The following is a 27939-nucleotide window of genomic DNA, read 5'->3' on the forward strand; positions in this document are numbered from 1 at the left end:
GTGACACGTTACGATGTGACAACTGGGTGACATTTATGTACGCAGGCGAACACAGAACCGTAAAATGTTTCTTCGCATGCTTTAAGCAATGTTTGGATTTCAAAAAAGTTTTGTCACTGCACTTTAGAAACATGACGTGATATTGACAAAACCCTCAAACTTTAGAGAAACATAAGTCATAATATTAGAAGGAAATCCTTTTTATCACTATTAGCGACATAACTACCATTCCATCAATTACGATATGTTCTATGAAAAATTCAAATCTCTCGAAGGTTGTGAAACCATTTCCGTGAACATGACAACTACCTGCTTATAATTTACACATAACATTTAAACATATTTTTCTGTTGCATTCCCTGTTTTAGTTTCAATGCGAATTAAAAATTTTGATTTCTCCGACTGGAAGACACTTTCGAGTTTTCTTTGATTATTGTTCCTACGGTTTGACCTAATTGTTTACTCGGGTCGTCTGATAGAGATGATTAATAAGCACTTTATTTCCAAACAGTTAAAATAAAAGAAGACAAGAAGATGAAGATGAGGGGTCATAGAGCAGTTTATCCAAGATATTAATAAGCAGAGCATTAAAAATAATAAACTTAATACATTAAGGATAAAATGAGCAAAATAATTCTAAATTTATATCCATGAAAAGCTACTAGTAATTTCAATTCAAAAAGTGCTGAAATTTGTTTAAAATTAGGTTTTGAAATTTATTTCGTCACATATTGTCTATATTTGATTATAACATAAAAATGCGTTGTTATGACATTATTTGACGCCCAGCAAATTTTGGGATCGCCGACCTTATATGTTCAATTGTAGATACATCATTCACTTGGCCAGTGTTCAAGTAATTAAATAATATAATTATAAAAACATCATTTGTGATGTTTACTGAATAGCAAATTTGTAATTACATAATTGTGCGTGAGTTGTAAACATAAAACTTTATTCAAGGCTTAAACTCGGATAACAATGACAGGCCTATAAATTTTCCGACAATTTCCTTTTGAATAGATATATTAGTATAACGTGTTATTAAGAAATTTTACACCGTATATTTCAAAACTAATAAGTGTGTAACTAGACCACAGGCTCGTGGTCTGGGTAGGAAATTGTTTTCTTAAAGTGATTCTAATTTTATTAACGCAAAACGCTGTAGTATTTTTATAGAAAAAAAATCTTGATTTAAAATGTATTCATTGCATTGATGAGTGATTGTGGGCTCTGCTTAGCGAGGTGTTTTTATATAATCTGCAAAAAGATAATGTTATCTGTATCAGTTATAATATGTTAGGTACATGTAAGATAATATTTTATTATTTTAAGGATATATTTCCTCGGATCTAGTTGATATTCGTCCAGTGGTGTTACAGAACTGACCTCAGCTATTTAGTGGTGATAAAAATGAATCTGCCTGACCATCGTCGGGTCTAACACCAGAGTTGATACATACTACGTTTAATTCTCATATACAAGCGTATTGTGTTTGACTCGACTTCTTTTCTAAATCGTCGATTTACACGAGTTTTTCCTTCGGGATCCGAGGAAATGTTAATTTCCCATAGGTCAATAATGCTTTTTATGCGCACTTGTGTGCTTAAAATACCGTTGTACTGTTAAATAACTAACAAAAATGTTAATCGTCCTGTTAACAAAGCAGCAATTAGGCAAGGACGCAAATGTACTTCCTATAGAATTTTCCGCTCATGTGACGAATTGAGATGGCAGACACATGACTGTTAGATATTTCTGGCTTTATGAATATTCTTAATTGGGTCAGGAAAAATATTTAGGACTACTCGCTTATCAAATTAATGATAACTTTGGGGTAACAGTTGAATATATATGTATGAGGTCTATTGTATTTGGAGCTCTAAACATTTTTATATTAATTAGGAAAATGAAATTAAAAATCTTAATGTTCGAATTCATGTAATCTATGGGTCATGCGTCAGTATATAGGAATGAAATAAACTTATGTGTAGTCGCCTCTGCGGACTTACGTTTTACATATACTTAGTCTTACAAGCAATCGCCATTGATAATTTTTATAGAAAACAGTGGTTCTGGAACCCTTGGCCTCAGATTACTGCATCAGCATCAGGTGGTCAGCCTTTTGTGCAGGTCTAAGGCATGCCGGTTTCCTCAAGATATGTTCATTCACGAACAACTGTTGAATGTTTAGAAAGAAAAATCCATTGTTCGAACCTATAATCTCAGGGATGACGCTCAAGCGTCTAGCTGGCCTAGAGGCCAACTGTTGTTTCCCAAGCTTTTTGTTGCTGTGCGATGCGTGCCACCTTAGCCTTTCAAATGTTCCCCCCATATTACATGCATAATTTATTACAGGTTTTATGAAGAAATCACTAGGAAATTGTTAAGACAATAAGTAAATTTTGAAAATATATTAAAAAACTGTAATTCCAAACAATTTTAATAATTTTTCGCGTAGCAAACAAACAAATAACCTCTATTGCCCAACGCTGAGAAACACTGCTCTAGGCTGAGACTCTCATGAGTTGAAAAAAAAAAAACAAGTGGACACCCACATGCCACAATCATCTTTTTAAATTTTGAACTTTTCATATTTATTTAGTTTTTTTAGGTAGAATAGTTTCGTGAATGAAGCATTTGTTTGTAGATTGTAGTAATGTATCACGCGGAGAATGACCTTAACAATATCTTGACAGTGACCCTGTGATGATTCTTTGACAAATTAATTATAATCGAACATATATTAATTTTTATTTCTTTTTAATTGTGTTTTTAGTGCTTTTTAGTTGTGTTTTTATTACGATTATACTCAACACATGTATAAACTGAATGGCGAAAAGCTTTTAAGTTTACGACGAAATGATACACTTCGTCGTAATTAAATAAATGTTGACGTTATTAGAATTCGTCCAATAAAATCTGTCATTACGCGAAGCTTTCTATTGGTGAAACATATTTTTAGACGTGTTTAAAATTCCTTCAAATGCCTATTATATTTATGTCCGAAAATGTGTGGATCTTCAAGCGTAGTGACCCGATTTTTATGAAACTTCGACTGCGCCCTAAGTTTGAAATACCTGAATATTACTTGCCAGAGAATTGTTTATAAACATGTATTTAGTACACGTGAGTTGACACCTAATTTGATATGTGAAATTCCTAACCTTTGATATACAATTCAAGCAACACAAACTTTTTGAAATCGGATCGCCGGCGATTACCAAAAGGATTTATTTAGCGATTTGTTATTAGTTTTACGTGTACTTTGGTGATTGATAGTGTACATGTTGACTTTCATGACATGTTTGTATAATCAATGTCGTACAAGATAAATTTCCCAAAAATCTATAAGGAAGTCACTGTCAAGGTTGTTTTAATATTAAAATATATTTAATAACCAGTGGCACTTCAACCTTTTAGGTCTGGGACTCAGAGTTCTATATCTGTTTCGTGATAATATGTGTTCTAGTAGGTGATCAACTTTCTGATCACGTTGTCGAGTCTTTCGGTGCATACAAGTTTACCTGACAATGTTTTTCCTTCACTGAACACACGTAATTATATGGGCACATAGAAAGTACATCTGTGGGGATCAAACCTACGAGCTGAGGAATGAGATTCGCGCGCCGAAGCCACTTGACCAAGTCAGGTCAAAATAAAATACACTATATTTTGTTTTGTACAATAATAAAATTAAGTACATAATTAGATACAAAAAAAATTGTTACTACTGCTAAATTGAGTCAAAAGTCTTTCCGCTTCCCAAAATATTTCCTCACATCCTATCTGGTAACGTCGAAATTGTCTAAATCTTCATAAATCGTATTGTAGTTAGCTAAGATACATTGACGCATTATGCAAAATCGTGTTCGTACGAGGCACATGGAACAATTAATTAACAGTATCTCCCGTACGTCCATGTGACCGAAAAGCTGTAATGTCTGACATAATAGAATTATGTATTCAATATTCAAAATGTTATCTACCAGTGTTCTTTCACTAACTCTTAGTTTTACTACACTCTTCCGTACTATTGTTCATAATACTTTGGAAAATGTGATTAATTTGTTGCTTGCTTGATTGATACTTCGGTGACAGAAAGTGGAACTGTATAGTAATTAACAGCTGAATACACATCTATGACATCTCTAGACTTATAATTATTTACATAATTTTAAAACTTTATAATAATAATACATAGCTTCAATCCGTTCAAAAAGTGTTTTTCTTAATGTGTCAAAGCTATGTTAACAAAAGACAATACTATCTCTAGTCTAATCAAGGCAAGATTTGTCTTTGCGATTGACCATAACGAACGTCTTTTTTTATATTATTATCACTGGTGTCAAGTTCGAGAGACTACATTACCAGATACCTAACGATATTATTTTTTGCAGACCGAAAGTGAAACATCATGCGAGGAAGCAGCGAGATTGACAGCAGATGGAGCTGATGATGATGACGAGGCTTATGACTATCGAGAACTCCCACCACCGCCGGACGGTGGATATGGCTGGGTCGTGGTGTTCGCCTCGTTCATGTGCAATCTGGTGGTGGACGGCATCGCCTACACATTTGGGATATTCCTCTCAGAACTGGTCACGTTCTACGGCGAGGGTAAAGGGACGGTGGCTTGGGTTGGAAGTCTTTTGTCTGGAGTATATTTAGCAGCTGGTAAGTTATATTTTAATCATATATTTTAATTTTTTTTTATTGTTTTGTATGCTGATGAACAGTTTAAGTTTTTACTAACGAAACTGAGATATTTTGCTTGTAAAGTATTATTAAGCTACTATGCCTCGTGCATGGTCGTTTCGTGAAGAACGCGCTACGGTTTGATGCTTGGTCACAAATATGAATACATGAATCTGCTCTTGCTGAATATTTGCTCTTCTTCTGCTGGGCTATAAGGACCCGACGGAATGAAATCCTTTCACGTGATAGAAAGAAAGATAGAACACCGTCATACTCGACATACACGTTGTAAACCAAGAGCTGTAGAACACGTGATCAATAAGGTAGAATGCCTGGACGTCCGTCGTTCTACAACTGAGCGTTTGAGGCAGACTCTGCCACTCACCACCACTATGTGGAACCAGTTACCCGTACCGTACCGTAGTTAACCGTACCTTCTGGCAATGAGTGTCCATGTTATATCATAATATACTTTTTCGAATTATTTTCTTGTATTAAAACAATACGGAAAATCGATATTATTTACTTACATCCAGTTCTAGCTAATATATCTACTATAAATAGCTATATTTGTTCACTCAATTATATTTCTCATGTATTATTAATGGTGTTTATTGTTTCATTGTACCTTTTGATAGACGTGATACATTGAACATCACGCAAATATGATCTTTAATAACCAGAAATATTGTTTAAACAAAACTACGTAGTTTGGATGCTTCTTTTAAATTATGTTCTTGTATATGAGAGTTGTTAACGTAGTATTCATGTATTCACGTGAAAATATCTTTTCTCAAAAAAAAAATATATATATATTGGTCGTTAGATATAATATAGTTCCGCGAAATTAATAGTTTTTACGGTTTCTATCATACATACGCGATGATTTTGTTACAAACATTCTTAACGTAATTAACATCGTAAGCTAGAATTTTGGTTCAAACTCAAAATTTATTCATATCGGTAACTAAGTGCACTTATGAACGTCAAAAGGAAACATGTTAAATAGATTCTAACACTACCAGTTAGCAAGTCAAGGGCGTAAAGCGAGCAAGAAGAACTGGCAAGAAACTCACTCTTTTTAATCGTCATATGCAATACGTCAGTACTCCATTTAATTCCAGCTTATACATTGAATTCCTTTCTCATATATAGTAATCCTGCTTACGTATGCCAATAAATCCAGGGCACGTTTCGTTACACGTGGCTGACCTACCTACGATTAACATAGAGTACATAGTAAGTAAATGAGTTTAATATTGACTATAAAAGTCATCTATGTACGTATATTGTGACATACAAGTATTATTGTTGATTGGAACGTTTTGGTTAGCAGGCTAGGTTGCTTGGTGTCCGAATTTGTTAATGTTAAAAAACTGCAACGAATTAAGCAAGGTAACTAAACAATCCCTTTTTGGATGGGAAGCCATCTGTGTACCATAAGTTTGATATACGTTAACGTTTAATTAATTTATCATTTGAATAAATAAAGCCCAAGTTCACCAGAACTGCAAATACCAATTTGCAGGTGAAATTTATATCTAAATTAATTTAGATTCTATTTAGCGTCAATGCCAATATTTCGATTGAAATCGCAATAAATTATTGCATATCTGTTGATATAGAATACAGTTATCATTTTTTTATATAATTATATTTTTCCCAGTTGTTGCTACACGCAATGAAAGCTTATCGAGTGTAATTTGATATAAAGTATGTTGTAATCGAGGCGATATAGACTCACCACAATTTGATAAGACAAATTTAATTTGTGAATTATTGTGGATCTATCAGATTCCAGTTTACGTATATGCATAGATCTAATTTCCCATCATAAAAATTAAGGCAGTCTTAAATATAGTACTCTTCTGTCAAAATTGTGTTTATGCTAATGAAGAGACACAGAAAACGAAAGGTCGTATTGTGAAGACATTGTCGTGGTTTTTGGAGTTAGTTACAATGTATTATCTTTCCGGCTCGAAGGACCAAAATGTGCTGTTTCTGCGACATTGAGGTGCTATAAATAACAAACGAATGAATGTAGTGTAACAGATGCAGATATTGACTACGGCTTACTTTGAAATTGCCACGCTTTTAAAACTAAGAAAGTCTGAATGAGCAAAATGTACAGCCCTGGCTCGTACAGTCTTTACACTTAGATCACTATAGACATTTTACGGTTAGATAAGTATGACTAACGTAAACAAAAAAGGTAATTTACAAACGGCAGCTTACCTACTTTGGCTATATCGCCAGGAGATAGCCTAATATCTGACGAGCTGGTAGGAAGAAATCAGGGTCGATCCCCTACCCCTTTAGATCTCTAATGCAAGGCAAGCTGTGGATAGGGTGGTGTAGAAGTACCATTTCGTAGTATGGAATAGGGCTTGTCAAGACAGGCACGACCTGTAATAAAGACTACGAAGAAGATGTTTGGAAATAAAATGGTGAGGGTTACAGCCAGATGGCAAATGGTCATAACGGTAAGCTAATGGACTGGCCCAAAAAGAAAATGAAAACAAGGGCAGACTAGTAGAACGATTGCCGACAAGATCGATAGGGTAACCAGGGATGACGACACCAAAAATAAAATAGGATGAAATATCTTCTTGAGGAGGACGAGGCCTTCTCCCAGTAAAGGGTCGCATAAAGCTCTATATATATTTATGTTTGTATAATGTATGTTAATAACATGTGGATAAATAAGGGTTTATTATTATTATTATGTTTGTTTGAATACGAATGTGGAATTAATTCCATTCTGATTAGGAAACCGGGTGAGGTAAGCCATTAACTTAGTACTGAAGGTCCAATCCCGACCAATGTATCAATGGTACCATTATAAACAATTGCAGTCGTAATAAAATGTTTGACGTGCCACTTTACTTGCGGCACGCTTGCGGTGCCTAACTTATCCTTGCATTCTTTATCCATTCTGTGAATTTTACGTATGTAAAATGAAGACAATTTAAGAAGTGATAACATAGATGTCATAAACTACTTTTAAAAAATGATACAGTTTCCCTGAGAGAGATTTATTTCGAAAATAATTTAATCAGCAAAGTTCGAAGCCGGGAAATGTTGATGAAACATTTTCATTGAATTATGAAGCAAATAGTGTACACAAATGAGTTAAGTGTTTATAAAACTTAAATCGACATTTTTATCATGTGCCGTGCTAACTAACCATCCGTTTATCATTACGAATTGTCATTGACCCAAATTATCGTTTATAAGAATCGAAATCTAAGCTAGTGATCTTGTGATATCGTAAAGGAAAACACTATCAGGAAGTAATAAAAATAAACCAGTGGCGCTAAAACCCTATATGGGAAGCATCTTGCTTCTTCTTGCATCTTGCTAGCACCAGGGATTAGATGAATTTTATTTTAAAGACAAGTAGGCAGCCTGTCTGTCATATGTCGTCAACTTTTGCTTTGAAGACTGGATAGTATCCTTACAATCGTTGCCTTCTCCATTGCAGCAAGTGTTAACTCGCACGTAAACAGAATTCATTGGTCCACAATAGTGATTCGAACAAGCTCAAGCCAACACAGTTTTTTGTTGTTTCCTTTTAATGAGAAAAGCAAACAACAAAAAATATTTTCTATAATATTGGAGATTATGCATAATTATGCAAGTAATTAATATAATATATTTTTAGTGATAATAATAACTTATAGAATCTTATAGGCATAAAAGTATTAAAAGTATCTTTATATATATAATTCTACTGTACGTGTGTATGGCACTGAACTCCACTTAAAAGGCTGGACCCATTTGAATTAATTGTTTTGTATGCCTTTGAGTGGCGCCTGAAAGGTTTAGATTCACAAATCAGCCTGACAGATGGCGCTGCTGTTCGGTACCCAGGTTATTTATCAATACTGCAACTAAACAGCTGGTTTTCAGGTGCGAGTCTCGGATAGCTTAACCGCTCTTGGCGCGTAACCAAATGATCTAGGTTCGACTCCCAGTCTGAGCCGTCCGAATTATTTTTCGTTTCCATTGCAAGACTAAGTCTGTCGGGTCCGCTAGTATATATATATAATGTAAATGTGGTACTCATAATATCAAAATGGCGAGAAACGCAACAGCTCTGAGATCACTCGTACAGTCTACGAGCCGCCAATTTATGATAATTTTTCTTGTTTAATTAAACCGTAGAATGTAAATTATAATCTGTTTAAGAGAGTAAAATGCTGGATAACACTTAAGTCATACATATATCAGTAACGAGACTGAACTTTCCTACGTCAAAATCCAATATGTTTTGGACATACCGGTGTCACACATAATACTTAAATTCTAGTACAAATAGCGTGTCTCATCCTTAATTTCGTACATCAAATAATGCCTTCAAGAAATTGCCCTGCTTCATAGGACAATCGACTAGACAAAATCAATTGGCTGCTAATCTGGTTACACAGGTTTATATTTGCTTTTATTTTTCTTTGTTTTATGAAAAGGAAATCAACCTTGACGTAGCTGTTTGACTGTATGTTATTATTATAATGCTACTATATGTAATTTTTACATATAGTAGCAATATTTGTATCTACATAATAATTTAGTTATCTGCTGCATTGTTTTTATAACACCTATTTTACTTTAGTTTCGTAGTTTTTGAAGTGAAACTTCTTTATCGGCGTTGGAAAAAAAGTTACCGTCATATTTGTCGGTTACGCGTCACGTTTTTCCGTTACACGCCTTCTTTTTCTTGTCCGTACCACGGTTGATTCGAAGAGATTCGAAGCCAAATAATAAAAATATATAATAACGATAACAATGATAGTAATAATTCTATTACAATTAATGAAATTCTGTAATAATCTTAGTAGTAATAAAGTAAAATGAAATAATTGTATTCATGTCTATGATAATAAAAGCCTTATGTTAAACTTTATCTAATTTAACTTTATTTAGTCAATTTCTGTAAAGTTGCAAATAGTAGATCATTTTTCGAACAATAAGGAAGTTTCACTTCTTACGTGTGTACACTTGTACATGCACACATTTTTTTTTTAATTCTAGGTACATGGTCTTGACGTATAATCAAATCAATGTATACAAAATATTGTAAAAACTATTTTAAAAGAGTCAGTATGGTCCCCATTCATCTTCTACTAACCTACCTCTTTGGACGGAACAACTAAATTAATGTTTTTAATATTTTTATCTTGTAATTTGATTTTGAAACGTACCTTTAATGGCCTAATTGAAAGAAAAAACAAATAATAATAATGAAGCGATAAAACCCAAACATAATTGATATAATACAATAATATTGTTTATCACTTAGCGACCCAATTAGAGGTTAATAGACCCTAGAGTTCTTCACTATTATCTCATTGCATACGGCTCAAATGATTTTGTGTATTGTATTTAATGGATATGGGGTCAGTCTTAGATAAATATTAAAAAGGGTTAGGAGAATCATTTACTCACGACCAATAAGCAACTGTATGAATTAGTGATTAAAAATCATTACTATTATATATATATAACGTTATTTTAGGCAATAGATTTATATTACCGGGGCGTAAACTGATAAGAGACACGTGATGAAGTGTCTGATCTGGATTCTCTTATTTAAGAAGAGGAATTCATTTAATGGTATTCGGTTTACAGTATATTGTTCTATCTAATATCCACACGTTGAGGATGTTAGTAAAATAATCTAGATTCAGAGACATGTACGTTTTTGTTTGTAAACATTTTTCAGCAAATCTTTTTAATATGCATTTTTTAATGTTATATAAACGGTACTGTAATGTCTAAATTTAAATAATTAAAGTTGGCATTTACATCTTGTTCTAAATTCTGCTTAGGGAGCGTCAAAGTATTACGGCACGAAATTTTTGGTGTTTCTTAACCCCCCCCCCCCCCCCCTATGAAACGCACCGTAACGTTTTGTGTATCCAATAGTAAAACTTTTCGTGACTACCCCCAGTGACTTTGTATACCTAAAACTTACCATTATGTGGTGTAAAATACTGGAAAGTCGAAAATAATATTATCAATAACGCGTTATTCAATGCCCGCTCCGCATCGTAACGTTTTACAAGACGAACCCCCCCCCCCCTCAAAATTCGTTACGTAATACTTGAACGCTCCCTTATTGCTAAAGAAAATTACACTAAAATATTTCCTTTAAAGACGCAAGACACATTTATTTATTACACACCACATCACATATAAGTTGGCGCCTGGTAGATAGTACCGGTGACCTCACAGCTCGAGTTCTCCATGCTCGACGAATTTGTACCGCAATAAACAGAGAAAATGATAGTATGGAAGGTACACTGCCACGGGGATTTATTAAATTTTCTTTTAATCTTCTATTTATCCAATTTGAATTATTATAGGTTATAAAAATTTGAGAAAAAACTAGACTAGAAATTATAGTGCTTTCCGAATGCGTATTAGGAACCTGATAGGTGCTTAATAACGCTTTTTTTATTAATCAGCGAACCGAATATATGAAAGTAGCATTTCATTGTATAAATCAAGTAGGCATATTGTATAGAGCACTGATTTTGTAATAACATTTGACATTTTCTTGAAGTAATTTCTGTCACACCGTTTTAATTAATTTAATAGATTCCTTGAGCCGAATACAAGTATTCAAATTAAAGGAAAACCAATGTAGGTTTTAGAACAAGGCGGGGAACTATTTCATTTGACCTAGTGAGGCTTTTGGGGTTCACATTTTCCTTAAGCCAGATTAGGTTAGGTTCGGCGATGTCTTTGTGAGGATTTGTTTTCATTTGAATTTATGTTGCGTTCTAGAATACGACCTGTAGACTCCATTATCGTGAGGTAATCGTGTTATATATTTTGGGTACCGTCACTAGTTTCAATAGTATTTTTAAAAAGTAGTGAAATGCCCTAATTTATCAGATAATATGACGTTCACTAGAAAAGTAAAAAATACCCATAACGAGCATGGTGAATGTCATGAACATCATCATGGTATGTCAAGACATCACTCTCAATTAATACATATACTGTAATATTGCAGACAATAAATAAATCCCAATATCCTCGATCCTTGAGGTGTGGGACCTAATTTTATACGAATACATATTCTCTCTCCTCCGCTACGCTCTTGTTGCAGTGAGTGACACATGTCACTATCTGGCTGCAGAAACTTGCGACCAGATCGCACCTGGATGCTCCAAATATAGGACATTCTATAATGAGACTGCAATATATACGTATTAGTATGAACAATTTTGGTCTTGACGTACTAAGCTATAGGATTTTTATACAGCTATTTACACAAAAGTTACTGTGTGTGTGTGTAAGTCAGTGTGCTAAACATGTTGACGGTTAACAGAACACCCACGTAGTGAACAGTTGGCTTAGTGGCTTGAGCACCTCTCGACAGAGATCTTCGAATCACGAGTACCAATGGACTTGGAGCGCAATTAGCACTTGCCCGACATCATGAGAAAACACGTTGCCTTACCCAAAATATACGTCGAGGTAACACTCGATGTAGGCATAGAAGGCTGATCACCAAGTTGCCAAGCCCAAGATTAAGAAGTTGTATTTCCACTGGGATTTTATCCGGAGAACGAGTGATAACCGTTACATCATGGAGGCTATTATTTATGAATTAAAGTTTATTAATCTCGCATGACATGTATTGAATATAACCTTTAACCCGTAGTAAAAACGTATCTAATTAATTAAGAATGTAAACAAATTATATGTATTGTAATTTAATACATATATTAAGTATATATATATATAATGAAAAGTGACGTCGGCTCTGCGTTGACCCATTTCTCTTTTGTAAGTGGATCTGTTGTGGAAGTTCCTTTGTATTTATTTAAATAAAGCAGTGGCGCAATAACTTTTTAGGTCTGGGCCTCAGATTTTGGAATCTGTTTCATGATCATTTGTCAATCTAATAGGCAAGTAGGTGATCAGCATCAAGTGCCTGACACGCCGTCGACATTTGGGGTCTGAGGCAAGCCGGTTTCCTCGTGTTTTACTTTACTTTTCGAGCGAATGTTAAATACGCACATAGAAAATAAGTCTATTGGTGCAGAGCAGGGGATCGAATCCAGGACCTCAGGGATGAGAGTCGCACGCTGAAGCCATTAGGACAAAGAAGTTACCCAGAAAGATAAGCTTTATTCATGACAAATAGGTTTTGTTAAATTTCATCTTTCAGTATCCTAGTCCTGTGTTGTAGGTAACTAAATACCAATTAGTCAGTGGTACATGGTACGTTTAAAACAGATTGTTGAGAAAACAATATGTCCGTGGCTATATATAATATAGATATATAACAATGTTAAAAAACAAGGTTGTTACTATAATCAGGCTCGGTACTTTCTTTCCGCAGCGATAGTAGTCCCGTTTTTGTTAGTAATTCCGAATTAGTAGCGCTCTTGCTCGCTGCAACCTTCGACTTGTTATACAATCTCTTCTGGAACTACGATTCTCTTATTAAAAACAGTAGAAAATGCAGAAATATACGAGGCCTATCCATCGTGTTTGGCTTGATTGGAACTGATTAATTTATTACCATAACAATTTATTAAGTTATTAAAAGGCTTCCCTCGAAGTTTAAGCCTTTCGAGTTTCATATGGCATCATTTCAAGTTAGCGACATGAAAGTGTGAACAAAACTATGCCCTTCAAAATTGGTTTTCTTAGAGAGTACCAATTCCAGTCCATATGTGCTGATTCATGTATCTGTATTTTATTTTTGACAGAGTAAACAATTAAGACATTTTTTTTTAAATATATTCGATTGTTTTTCAGGTCCTGTTGTGTCAGCATTATGTAATAAATATGGATGCAGAGCTGTCTGCGTGGCTGGTTCCTTCGTAGCAACGATAGCATTTGTCCTCTCCACCTTCAGTCAGAGTGTCACCATGATGATGCTCACCTATGGTGTATTGGGAGGTGAGTGGCCTTTCACTAAGAGCTTGTAATAACTTGAAGACTCAGGCTGTATCTATACTGTGGTTTAAAAATATATATAATAAATATATATATATAAAAAATAATTGGTTAGATAACAATTAACAATATTTCTTTAGAATTTACTTTTATGGTATAGAAATGAGGTTGTCGACTGCTATATATATATATATAGCCATGGCCATACTATTTTTGGCCATTATGTTCTATCCCGACCTACAATACTCTATTTCTTCAACAGACCTACCTATATGTTTACTTGACTTAACTCTTTCATTCTTTTCGATACATCGTTTTACATATTTATTTTGAGTTACGTAAATATTAGCTTTTATTATAATATCTCTTATACAAGAAAACACTATACAAGTGGTAATGAAAACTATTGTTGCGTCTTGTAATATTTTAAAAAGTATTGGTTGAAATTTTTGAATTATTTTTATGTTTGACGTAATAATGATATATTTATTTAGGCAGACAATCATAAGTCTATAATATATTATTGTTTTAAATATTATTAGCTCTTAAGTATATTCAACAATGCATTCAACAGAACATGCATTCCATTGCAATGACTCATACAATCTGCTGGATTCCCTCTATGACCGCCAGCATTCTGTTGGGATTCCACCAGAGATACAGCTCGCTTGCGCATCGTGGCGTAAATTGGCGTAAATGTATATTTATCAATGGCGATTCTTACTATTAAAATTGCTATTGTTCAACTAGATGGCCTTGGCCTTAAGAAATCAACGCGGAGATGTCACGAAACAATTTTAAAAAAATTGACCCATTCGAATCCTTTAGACCTGAAAAGAATCCCGTCGATGTTAGAAAATCTATAAATAAACGCTTTTCTAATTATATTACGATAGCAACGGCTTTTGTATTACGTTAGTATAAAAATAGTTGATGGCATGCGCCAAGTATGTTTATATTGACGTGTCATTAATGGTTACTCTTTATTTGACATTGGAAACGTATTCGTTTTTCACGTATTTTCAAGGTATTTCCCATGAAAATTTCTTTAAGGCAAGCAATATGGTTTGTCTCTGACATATTTTTGCGTCTGTTTCGTGTTGTAGATAACCTTCTTTATCAAAGTTTCAATAGAGATCGAACCTAGGGCTTACATTTATTGGTAGGTGGTTGTTGGTTGCTGACACGAACTCAAGTTTCTCCATTTCGGAATGTTTGTTGGATTCCTCCTTTGCATTCTTTAGAGAAAAAAGCTAAGCCAAAGTCAAACTAAAGCTAACACTAAAAGCTTATTACGACTTTGTTGCCTCAGTTCTGCGCTATGATTTCCTTTTATGAGGAAATTCGGTAGATTAGAATAAAGTTTTTATTGTTCAAATATATTGTATTAGGCGTTTTTTAACTACTCTGATATTATTAGTACCAAATTTATATATCCTAAGAGCAGTTATGACTGTAAGAAAGCACAAAAAATTAAATTATTTAGAGCTAAAATCTTTTCAAATACCAAATATAATAGAACACTACAATATTTTTTTCCATTCCACTGTTTATATATTCGAATTAATTCGCGAGGATTACGTGCAGGGCTTGCGTAGAAACGTGAATGTAAATCGTATTGGCCTTGACACATTGGCACCAGTAAGGCGCGTCTTGCCAGGTACCAATTTTTCCTCTTGAGAATAGTATCGAAGATATGTTCTCTTCATACTTATATAAATTATTGTTTTTCGAACCTGTTCAATTGGGAGTCGCGATTATAAACGATTGGAACTTGCCCCTCAATTCAAATTCAAACTTCAGCTTCCTCAATGCAACTGGAGGTAATGGCGATCTGTTCCAGACAACCACTGCGAGAAAAAAAATTGTATAAAAATAAAATTGGTTAAGATAAGCGCAATAATGCAATATCAATTGTTACGGTAAATGTTTCATTTAAATTTAAACACTCCAATCGAAAGTTAAGAGTTTTCATTGATTGATTTTTAACTATAATTCTAATGAATTATAATAACTTTGTATTGTTAACAGTGCATACAAATAAAAGTATTGCTAGTAACCGTTTATGAAGTGCGAACCACGAATAATTGAATCTGTATGTCTAATAGACATAACATTTATTTAGTAATAAGTGTTTTGTTAGTACAAAACACACACACAGAAACACATAAAATAACAATAAAAATAAATCAAACATAATAATAATAGAGAGATAACATTTTTTTTTAATAAAAAGGTTTAATTGTGTAATGCGTGTGTGCTGTGGTTGTAATTGGCCCTGGCTCAGCATTATGCTGAGGAGCAGAGTTGTTCCACAGCGCTAGTCATTCTTCCAGAGACCACAGCAGCTAGTTTGCGCCTCGGTCGCAACAAACTAATTAGAATCTAATACTCAGTAGAAACAAATAATAAGACGTAATATATCTCGTAAACTCTTAGTAAAGTTGTGTTTAATGTCTTCATAGTAATATTTTGTGATCACAAGGTTTTAACTTGTTTGTATGTTAAAATATATGATGTGTTAAGTTTAACGTCCAATAAATATATATGTCACTCTTAATGTCAATAAACGAGCAGTGTTGACCTGGTGGTTTCAGCGTGCGACTCTCATCCCTGAGGTAGTAGCTTCGATCCCCGGCTGTGCACCAATGGCCTTTCTTTCTATGTGCGCATATAACTTTAGCTCGAACGGTGAAGGAAAACATCGTGAGGAAACCGGCTTGCCTTAGACCCAAAAAGTCGGCATGTGTTAGTCACAGAAGGCTTATCAGCTACTTATCTATTAGATTGACAAATGATCATGAAACAAATACCGAAATCTGAGGCCCAGAACTAAAAAAGGGTTGTAGTGCCACTGATTTATTTTTATTACTACAATAAACACACACTCCACATTGACACCTTTTCCACACTGTGTGATATTCACACGTTTTGGGAAAATATTAGTTGCTCGACGTCACTTTCATTGTCCCAAGTGAAATTGAGTTTGTGCCAGCGTTTGTCACTTAAGTGGAATTTCCTATTCACCAGAGGGTGAACACATACATACAGAGGTATTAATGTTTTAGTGAGGTTTTTCGGCTGCATTATCGGTTATTTTTCGCAGTACCGTGTCATTAGGGTTACAGCAAATACATTCATTAAACGAAGGTCGCCTGGATTTTGTTTAAATAAATCATGTCTACGGAGGGAGTGTTGTAAGGTTTTTCATGATAGTTTTTTTTTTGTATGTAACAGGATCCAAATGAGCATAAGACTCACCTGATGCCAAGTGATACCGCCAATGGCCCTCACATTGCCAGAAGGCTCGCAATCTTTTAACGGCTGTTTAAAAATTGGTACGCTCTTTTCTTGATGAACTTTGTATCTCTTAACATCTGGTGAGCCTGATACATAAAAGAATCTTATTATTTTTTCTCATAGTGGTTGCCTGGAAGATCACTCGAAAGCGATAAGGCCGCCAGTTATCCTCGTTTTCATTTAGTTAGTTTAATTGTTCTGTACTGCAACGAAATGTAAATAAATAAAAAATACACTGAAGATTATAAAATATTTTATGCTCTTATATAGTCAAAACATGGAGATTTTGACTATATAAGAGTTCATTGTACCAATTCCCCATTTCCCCAATGGCACGTGTGACCTTTATAAAACACGTTAAGCTCTCAAAGCGTTTCAATCAAAGCCTTTCTTAAGGCTTGAGTGAAGTTCATATACAAGAGACCTTCAAGTGGCGACGTGCTTTATCAGTTTGCTTTTCACCTCTATATTTTATTATCGGTTATTGCAATACCTAAGTATCTTTTTGAAATATTATATCCATGTGTTAACATGTACCTAGTAACACGGCCAGATCTTTTTCTGTCTTTGACAGATACACAAACATTTTACTAATAACAAGCGTATTGCAGTTTAGGATTCAGTTTCCCACACCATTTTAATATCCCATCACCATTTCATAATACAATGTATTGGTGCCAAAACCCAATGAACAATGATATAAAAATGACAGATTCTAAATTCAAATATAATATTTTGTTAATTTTCAATTATGGCCCGACTAAGTTATCATTAATGCTTAAAGTTTACAAATTTTCGTAATTATATCACTTGTAAGTCAATGTAGTAATGTGTTTTGACGCTTGATTTAAAAACAGAATTCAATATAAATTTCTCTATACAAAAAAACACAAAGTCAATGTAACCTAATTTCCTTTTAAGCCAATAAAAATTTGAATTACAGTACATTAGTATGGTCGAGAGCTGTTAGTAGCGATTTTATTAAATATTACATCATTTACGGGTCATTAAAATAAAAAGCACAGCAATCAAAAGATACGCGGGTGAAAATCAAGAATTTTGCTAGCCCTATGCGCGCTCTTAATGTGAAAAAAATATCTTAAGCCGTTAAAAAACAATAGTGTATAGTAACTAGCATTTTTCTGGGACGTTTTAAATCCATTTTAATACTGGTTTAAATATGTTATAACAGTTAAAACTTAACGTCCAAGATAAATATATAATACAGTAATCGCCCTTGTAACGCTTTTGAATAACGCGATTTCCCCCCCCCCCCCCCCCCTAGAACACGGAATTCCTCCCCCATAACGCGGAGATTTCTCAAGTTTCTGTAAAGTGAAATTTATAAGGATATGTCAAGTCCATAATTAGTTTTGCGTTTTGCACCTGTTTCAATTATGTTGTTAATCTAAATAACTTTATTGAATTCGCGTACCTAGTTTTTGAATTATTCAACAAAACGGTTAACGAGATTTTATACAACGCGGCCCGAGACTACCGCGTTATAGGGGGGATAACTGTATATATAATTCTAAACTAGTCCATTGTACTAAATGTCTCAACAATTGTGAAGGTCACGAGGACTTGGCGTTTGGCCAGGAGTTGTAGACACAACGGCACCATCAGTGTTATCCATTAACCTGGTTACTCCAAAACCTTTCTTTTGGTTCGCGTAGTCGTGCTTCTCTCTATCTGTTAAAAATAGTTTTATTTTCTCATGTGACAGTATTAAAAGTATATCAAAAATTTCCGGTTAATCATACTTGTTATGTCCTTATTTCTATCACACAAATATACATTGTTTACAATATTCTTAACCTTAACGTAATAATATTAATTAAAAATGTATAAATAGAAAATTCTAACAAATTTAAAAAGTTTAGTCCCTGTGGCCTATACCTTTAATTCTGGCATTGCCTTGCTATATTATTATACTTATTCTTTAAGCGAAGCAAGCACCAGCTCTGGGGACACTGGATCTGCCAGGCTTAAATCTGTAATCAGACTAAGTTAGTTTTTAAATAAATTAAATGAATTTCAGGCATTTTCAGACCGAGTCGTCCGTTTTTGATTGCACTAGAGATGGGGTTGAATCAAAATCAAGCCATCGCATCATTTCGTTTTAAATTTTTTTTTATAAAATAGGGGGCAAACGGGCAGGAGGCTCACCTGATGTTAAGTGATACCGCCCATGGATACTCTCAATGCCAGAGGGCTCGCGAGTGCATTGCCAGTCTTTTAAGAAGTTGTACGCTCTTTTCTTGAAGGACCCTTAGTCGAATTGGTTCGGAAATACTTCAGTCGGCAGCTGGTTCCACATAGCGGTGGTGCGCGGCAAAAATTACCTTGAAAAATTCTCAGTCGACAATACTTCATAGAAGCAATAACTAATTTATCAATTTAAAATATTATACTCAGACTTCTGAAGTTTAAGGTTAAATTAAGCTTAAAGAATGTTCAGTTGACCTTACTCGAAATCAATCTAGTTATCCCTGCTGTTAATTTGCTCTTTATTTATGGATCACTTGGTGAAACGTAGTAGTATTGAAAGGCCCGTGTTAAATTCCAGCTAACACACAGGAAGTTTTAGTATGTATAATATAAAAACGAAATGCTTATTAAGTACGATTGATACCCAAGGGCTTCGATATGAAACTTCATCTACAGCTGCCCACTGATGTATTTCCGATCTAATTCGCGCTTAGGGCCCTTAAAGATAAGAGCGTAAAGCCGGCAAAGCTTCTGGCAATGTGAGTATTTATGAGCATCGCAATGGATAATCCAGCATCGAATTCAGCTCCCTATATTATGGAAATTTTACTAATAACTCAACTTATAGAGGCAATATACGCCTATTAGTGTTTTGTCTGGACTCTGGCACTGTATTTCAACAATTAATTTATAACTAAGAAACAAATTATTTAAATTTAATACAATTGTATTATGACAGTCGTCACGGAGGCTTTTTAAAACTGAAGTGAAAGTGCCCTGAATGAACTGAACTGAACTTGACTTACTCCAGGCACTGCTCTTTAGAGAACTGGGATAACTATACCCACTAAAATGTAGGTATCAAAACGACCGAATCAAAGATTTCACGTCGAGGTCTTTTTTGTATTCTGGCGAGACCTGGGCGGTGTCATATGGCGTCGGCAAAGTGATTACTACATAGGTGGTAGGGTAGGAGGCCTAATTATCTGAAAACATAGACTATAAAATGTATCCCTTAGTAACATAGGATGACATTTCTAAAATATACAATACTAAAATCATAACCGAATTAATATAACCTATTACGGAGCGAGTCTTTACAACTGATTGCATCCTGAGATACGGGAAATGGTAGCAAAGTAACCGTTACGAATAAACCCGCGAAGTGTTTTTTTAAATGGACTCTTATGCAATAACTGCGCATGACGATGGCCTGATATATTTTACTTTTGATTCTCATACAATTGACATGTATGTTTTTGATGTGAAACATCTATAGCCGCACGTAAAACCGAGTTCTGGCGTGACCACGCATGCCGTGGCGACGCATCGCTGGCATGTTCGAGCATGGAACAACAATAGATGCTGTATTTATTAGATATCTTGATAATTTTATGTCCAATACTTTTGTAACATACTTCAGTTACCATCGACCAATTGTCACAGTAATACCGTCCTCAGAGGCAACATCGAATATAACTATTACTACTAACACTATATATAACTAATAAATAGTCATCGATATCTGGAAAAAAAACGTAATATTTTATTTTATCATTATGACATATTTAGTTCCTATCACAATATGTTCTTTTCTGCATATTACTTTTTCAAAATAATGTCGATGTTTCACATTTGCCAGGCGTCCCGTGGCGTCTCACATTTTTTTGAGACTACTACACTAAACCTACTTTTCTTACTCCTTTAAAGCTAAAAATCTAGTCGAAGCTAGGACAATTGTATAAATAATTTAGATTCGTCGTCAGGAAATTTAGCATTAATTAGTATTCCCGAAACTTTTGTTGAAACGTTGTATTAGCATTTGTAAACACATCGTGCGGAGCTCATAGTGAGATCATTATTACTCAATGCAATGATTCTGCATGTAGGTAAAGATATGTAAAATGAGGTATTTTCCTTAAGAACAAATTGTTAGCAATCAAATTTGGAAGCAAGCTTTTTTTCGTATGTATGTTTATCGTCACATTTATCGGAAATTAAAATTTATATGATTACTAGCGGTAGGTTGCCCTGTATCTTATACAAAATTCTAAACTTAAAAATCAAACAAAAAAATATCTAATTGTAAATAATCTGAACTTTTCCCAAATTAACTTAAACACCGTATCCAACGAAGAGCGGTTCGAATCGTCGATGACCAATCCCTCTCCGAGCAGCTTGATCCTTTGGCGTTGCGTTGAGATGTGGGGTCACTCTGCATCTTCTACCGCATTTACCATGGAGAGTGTTCAGAGGAGTTGTTCGGATTAATACCTGCAGCTGAGTTTCAGCATCTAGGTGGTGCAATTTTGTATTCTGCCTCGACGTCCGTCGTTCCACAACTGAGCGTTTTTCAAGGCAATTTTTGCCGCGCACCACCGCTATGTGGAACTAGCTGCCCACTGAAGTATTTCCGAACCAATTCGACTTAGGGTCCTTCAAGAAAAGAGCGTACAAATTCTTAAAAGGCCGGCAACGCACTCGCGAGCCCTCTGGCATTGAGAGTGTCCATGGGCGGCGGTATCACTTAACATCAGGTGAGCCTCCTGCCCGTTTGCCCCTATTTTATAAAAAAAAACACTTATCCAAATTGGTTGGCCATCCATTTATTGCATCGCAGCTTTGTCGGAAAGGATTCCATCGTCTTGATCGTGGCATTGTTAATGATAATATCGGAAACTAGAAGTACTATCAACCGATCAACTTCAAAACTTCTGATTGTTAATTTTTCAATCGTACTTAACCATAGATAACATTACGTTTAGCTGTCAGTTGCGGTTTGTTATACCATTTTTAACAAATGAATGGCTTGACTGATAATTTTTTCACGTCCAGTCCAGTCCATCTCCTGGTTCTAAGCTACCTCCGCACCAATTTTCAGCCAAATCGGTTTAGCCGTTCTTGAGTTATAACTAAAACAGATTTCTTTCATATATGTATAGACTATTTTCTTTTTGGTTTCCATTTTGGTAAAAGTTCAACTTTGTATATTGTAGATACCAAGATAAATAATGTTGACATGTATTTGTTGACGGTCTAATATTTCTAAATTAATTTTTTATCGGCAACCATATACCCGACAACATTGTTTTTTATAGCTTTATCAAAAAATGTCTTTTCGATTGAAGTTCTAATATAGAAGAATTGGTGCACACGAAGTTGAAACGTACTAGAAGACTCTTCATCACTATACAATTCACAAAAGCTGAGTTGAAGTTCAAAACCATAAACAGTACGAAAATAGTTCCAGCTACCTTGCCTCTGTACTCTTGCCAATGTTTACAGATGAGTGAATATCCTCAATTGGTTGGTGTTTAAAATTCCCGGAAGTCAGTGGGTAGAATCTTCCGTTGGTTTCTCAGTCTCTCTTCAGTCGGTAGCTCATATCTGAGCGTCGTGGTCAGCAAGGAATCAGCTGGAGCGGAGAATATGTTTCCACCTGTTTCTGCCTGATTCTCTTTTATAAGAGTACCCAAACAGTTGGTCACGTGATCTTTCCTTCTCTGTTACCAACTGCGATCAGTTTCTCCAAATTCTCTCATCGCCTCTACGCATTGTTTGGTGTTGGCGTTGGTTTACATCGTGTCAAAGAATGCATTGCAAATGGAATAATTGTATGAATTTAATTAATTATTAATCAAAATAATTCCTTAATTTTCGCCGCGTCGATTGTAAATATTTAATTTGCTAAACATAAAGAAAATCTTCCCGGAAAATGACGCACGGATGGCGTTGACCTCACCAATTCCTTTGTTCATTACAATTGTTATGGACATACAGTGACTCACTCGTTATCATACTACAGATGTTGGAATAAGGTCAAATATGTTTAAATGTATGACCCTGATAATGTCACTGAGTTAAAATTGATATCTTTATTAGTAATCAAATATACAGCATATACAATCTTAACCTAGTAATAATAAAAAGAATTAAGAATTTATAAAAAAAAGAAAATTAAAACAAATTTTAAAAGTTTGGTCCCTGTGGCAATCTTCAACGCTGGCAGCATTTCCTCGCTGTATTGCGATACTTATTTGTTGAGCGAAGAAAGCACCAGCTCTGGGGTCACCGGCACTATCTATCAGGCGCCAACCTAAATCTTTAATTAGCGCATGTACACTTGGACCAGATGACCCAAGAGTCTCTACTCCAAAGGTAACAAAATCGAAGTTTCTCTTTTTTAATGTATTTTTAGATAATTATGTACTTTTATTGTATGTTCGCGGATGCTTCGCGGAACCATGCGACTTCGTCAATACAAAGAGTCCTCGTGAGTTGTATGCTGCGATATTGCGGGCTAATCGATTCTAGGGAAGTTTCATGGATCTATATGAAATTTTCAAGTATCTGGTTGGACTCATTTTAACGTAACATAGTAATTGAGACTAGACCTTTGACTTGTAGAACGCCTATAATATACTCGTCATAGTAAATGTAATCATTGTACTAAATAAGTAAACTAATGCTTGATATGATTAGCGCATTCAGTTCCACGATAGTCTAAAAATAAGCCAAATTATCAGACAATTGTTTTACTCAGTAAGTTGCTATGGAATTACACCAATCAAAGTACAAAGCTAATAATTGTTGGCAAGGTTAGTTACGAAATTTTAATTGTTCATCTCAATATTATGACCAATTAGTTAAGCAGCGACACGAACGGTGAACGGTTTTTTTTTTAATTTCCTACTTAGTACTTGCAAACAAACGCCTTTTTAGTCGACTTCATAAAACGAAAGTTGGGGAGATGTTTTTTTTATGTTAGCAAGGTATGTATTAAATATATTAAGATAGTTATTAAGTTACACAAGGTGTTTGAGAGATTGACGTTTAGATGCTGACGTATTATCTTTTAACTGAGGTAGAACTACCGTAATATATTGACAACATTTGCCTAATGTAACTACAAAAATTTTGAGACCTAATATTTTCAAAAAAATATGTTTAGGAGTGATTCGGAAAATATATGTTTGTGCATCTTTGTGCTTCTAATAAAGACCACGGTGTGTGGCTTATCTATAAAAAATAATATAACTAAAAAATAAATAACCTTTTACGTAAACTATTCTACTATACATTATTTATATAGTAGTTCGTTCTAAGTACGCATGTAAACCGCAACAAAACCTAGTCAGTTTTTATTTTGGATCTTTCTTTTTATTGCATTGTAATTACCTTTACCAAAAACAAAATAAAAACATATATATTTCAAATTAGTCCTCCTCCTGTAAAAAAATGAAACATCATACATTTATTATACTTTTTCTAAAGTTCTCAGTAAAAACACTTGGTAATTGAATTTAGTCATTAGTCATACATATTTTAAGCTTTCAACATTCACGTTTTACACATGTTCATACATGACGACAAGAAAACGCGTTAATGTCAATTTGTGTCACCTCTACACTTGTATACATTCTGCTTCATTGAAGATTCTTATGAAATAATTCAAGGTTCATATATATATTCATAGATATATAGGCGAATTATTAAAAAAAAATGCCCTCGTGTTTCAATAATCCGTTCAGGATGTTGATGGGTCTCCCACGCTATTGCAGTGTGACTATGATTGTTAGTTCAGGTTTAGACCGTTTTACGCCACGATGCGCTAGCGAGCTGTATCTCTGGTGAAGGGTTTGCAAGGTATCCCCAATAGCATGCTGTCAGTAAAAGCGGAAAGGCTGGATACATGGGTCATTGCAATGAACTGCGTGTGACCTCTTTAATTTTATGATAGAATTTATTTTAAAGCAGTGTTGGCTTAGTGTCATAATCAAGTGACTCTCATCCCTGAGGTCGTAGATTCCTAGAAGCAATGGACTTTCTTTTTATGTGGAAGGAATAGAAACATCAAGAGGAAACTGGCATGCCTTTGATAGAAAGTGCTCAAAAGGTTGATCACCTCCTTGCCTATTAGAAATATCACGGAACAGCTCCAGAAATCTGAGAGCCAACCTAAAGGTTGTACGAACCCAAAGACGAGATTCGCACATTGAAGCTACTAGGCCAACACTGTTTTCTTTTCTGGTGTATGTCAATGACTAACAATTCCACAGTTTTTAATAAATCATCACGTTTCAGGGATCGGTTTTGGTATGATCTACCTACCTTCGGTGGTGGCAGTGGGCTACTACTTCGAATCACGACGTTCCCTGGCCACTGGCATCGCAGTGTGTGGTTCAGGAGTCGGCACATTCAGTTTTGCACCTTTAGCCACCATACTTCTTCAAGAGTTCGGATCATGGCAGAGCGCGAACCTTCTGCTGGCGGGTTTAATCCTAAATTGCGCGATTTTCGGAGCCCTGATGAGGCCACTCGTGTATCCAAAGGTATTTTGATTGTTCTGTGTTCTTTGCTAAGTAATTTTGTATTTAAAGATATTTGAAAATTTAGATTGAGAGAAAATCTCATATGGTCTATGGATAGTGAACCTGTTAAAAAAGTTCGCACTTTCTTTTCTCGTCATGTATACATGAGTCCAGGCAATTACGGACTCATGTACACATACATGTGTACATGAGTCCGTAATTGCCTGTTAAATTTTAACTTGAATTTTAATTAAGATGGCCAATTTCTATATTTTAGATCAGAATGCTATGCTATGGCTTAATTTGTCTTATCCTTTGCTATATCCATATTTTAGTCCTCGGGCGAGAAGCCGCTCCTCCAGCGGATGGCCGAAGAGAAGAGGATGCAGATGGAGCGAGGTTCCATAGGAGGATCCTACTTCGTGGTGCAATTGCCTGATGGGACTATGGAGAAGCGGATGAAGGTAGCTCATCTCTTTAATTATAGATAGATTTTGTTTAAATTCATGTTTATTATAGTATAGTAAAGTACCTAGAAAATCTTGCAGAAGTTTGGTCCTCCTAATGTCATAAACGCGAAATTTTTGTTAGTATGGATGGATGTTTGTTACTCTTTCACGTAAAAACGACCTACTGGATTTTAATGAAACTTTACAATAATATGGCTTATACATCAGAATAACACACAGGCTATGATTTATAAAGATATTATTCGAATTGTCCAAAATATCAAGTAAGTCGGAAAATTCTACCATCTGCAAGCTATTTCGGCGTGCGCTGCCAAAACCGACAGAGCTACACATATGTAATGTATGATGGAAATGTTTATCATAAATAGTAGTTTTTTTCTACGTCTCACTCATATAAGCTCCTCGAAATACTAATCCTGCGTATATAAATCGCGGATACCAGCTAATGTGTAATATTCTGTAATACGGAATGCAGAAGTTATGTTATTACATTACATAAAATTACCAACAAATATGCTATAAAAACTAGATAAAATCTTTCAAGACCCGAATAGCGATGTATGTCTGTCTAGCTTTGCAAACGTATGACAGACATACATATCTCTTTTTGTTAAAGCGTATATCGAATGAAACTGAAAGAGACAAAAGAGTACTTTAGTTAAATAAAATTATTGCAGGCCCCGCTAAACATAGACCCGGGCGTCCACTCGTCGTTAAACCTGGAAGCGCTCGCCCGAGTGCCCACTCTGCCCAACATGCCCAACGTGCCGACTGTGCCTACTTTGCCCACCATCACCGAAGCTCGAGTGACGCCTGACGAGGTCAAGGAGAAAAAGGTATTCTCTATAATTTAATTTAAAAATGAAAATTCTCTTGAAATTTTCTTCCAAATGTGGTGGGAGAGAATTCTTTCATTGAGAGATACTCTTCGTCAAGATGGCATTCTTTAAGTTGATAACTTTTGAGTTCCTTCCGATGATACATAATAATGATAGCTTTTTATTTCAGATACTTTTACACTAAAACACATTTCTATCATCTCCTTCTTAGATCTGTGTGATCGCCCTTTTTTGGCAAGGGTCTCCTCCAAATCCCGTCATTCCTGTTTGCACTTTGCCACTCTGCCATGTACCACCTGCTGATTCCTTAATTTCCTATCCACCTTCTAAGTTGTCTTCCTCTTATAGTTTATTGTACTTTTGGCACCAGCTTAGTACTTTCCTGCTCCATTTTTCTGTTCCTTTTACAACGTGCCACGCCCATATCCACTAAAGTTAATATATTTTTATTGTAACCTCTACTATCGTAGTTGTTCTTATTTATGTGTTCTTTATTTTATCTATTCTTACTCTTTCCTATCGTTCGTTCCATCGATCACTGACGCACCTGTAGCTTTGTATGCTGCTTTAGTAGACGTAGGTTTGAGATATATTAATAATGAATTTCACATAATATTTATGATTTAAAGTCTCACAGTCTTACAGTCTCATATTTACAATTTATTTTTATTGAAACTTTATCGACATTCGCACGCAACCACCAAAACTGGTCTTGTTCGTACCGTGCGTATGTGTTCGTGCACGCACGAAACCTGGAAGTGCGTCCGCTTTGTGACTTCATATTGGATACCATACCATATATAAACATTTCCAGGGTGAGAATGGGGCAACCCCGAACTCGCAAGCCATATCTCGGAATGTGTCGTCCCCGGCCTTCAGTGCGCAGGCGCCGGGTCTGCCCAAGAACGGGTCCGTGCCGTTCTTCGACAGGCAACGGAAACAGAGCACCGGCGATAGGTCAGACAATGATAGGTATAGATCTCTTTTATAGGCTCGGGCTTGTGACGTCACTGGTATGTATTCGCATGGGGCGAGGGGCTTGCAGCTTCAGAAATTGTGATGTTCCTTTAAGGGTATTTAGGTTGGTCGAGCTTGATGTGGGAGGAATACTCCTCCCACATCAAGTGGGGTTCAACAGGGGTTGTGATGTCTTACGACTCGTTTGGGATAAAATCTTGAGCGCTG

General features: G+C 35.2%; 1 protein-coding gene across 4 annotated transcripts in view; it reads left to right on the forward strand.

Moving 5' to 3' along the window:
* The window catches only part of LOC123717285 (monocarboxylate transporter 3), a 47975-nt gene that overhangs the window by 8027 nt on the left and 12009 nt on the right, over positions 1-27939 (forward strand). For 3 of the 4 annotated variants that reach the window (XM_045673203.1, XM_045673212.1, XM_045673226.1), the window contains exons 2-7: positions 4401-4677; positions 13483-13626; positions 25219-25466; positions 25781-25909; positions 26593-26751; positions 27569-27726. In XM_045673203.1, coding sequence (XP_045529159.1) covers positions 4401-4677; positions 13483-13626; positions 25219-25466; positions 25781-25909; positions 26593-26751; positions 27569-27726 — 1115 coding nt within the window. The remainder of the gene's footprint in view (positions 1-4400; positions 4678-13482; positions 13627-25218; positions 25467-25780; positions 25910-26592; positions 26752-27568; positions 27727-27939) is intronic. The other variant, XM_045673220.1, reaches the window with a different exon arrangement.

This window comes from Pieris brassicae, chromosome 2, assembly GCF_905147105.1.
Source record: "Pieris brassicae chromosome 2, ilPieBrab1.1, whole genome shotgun sequence".
Classification (NCBI taxonomy): domain Eukaryota; kingdom Metazoa; phylum Arthropoda; class Insecta; order Lepidoptera; family Pieridae; genus Pieris; species Pieris brassicae.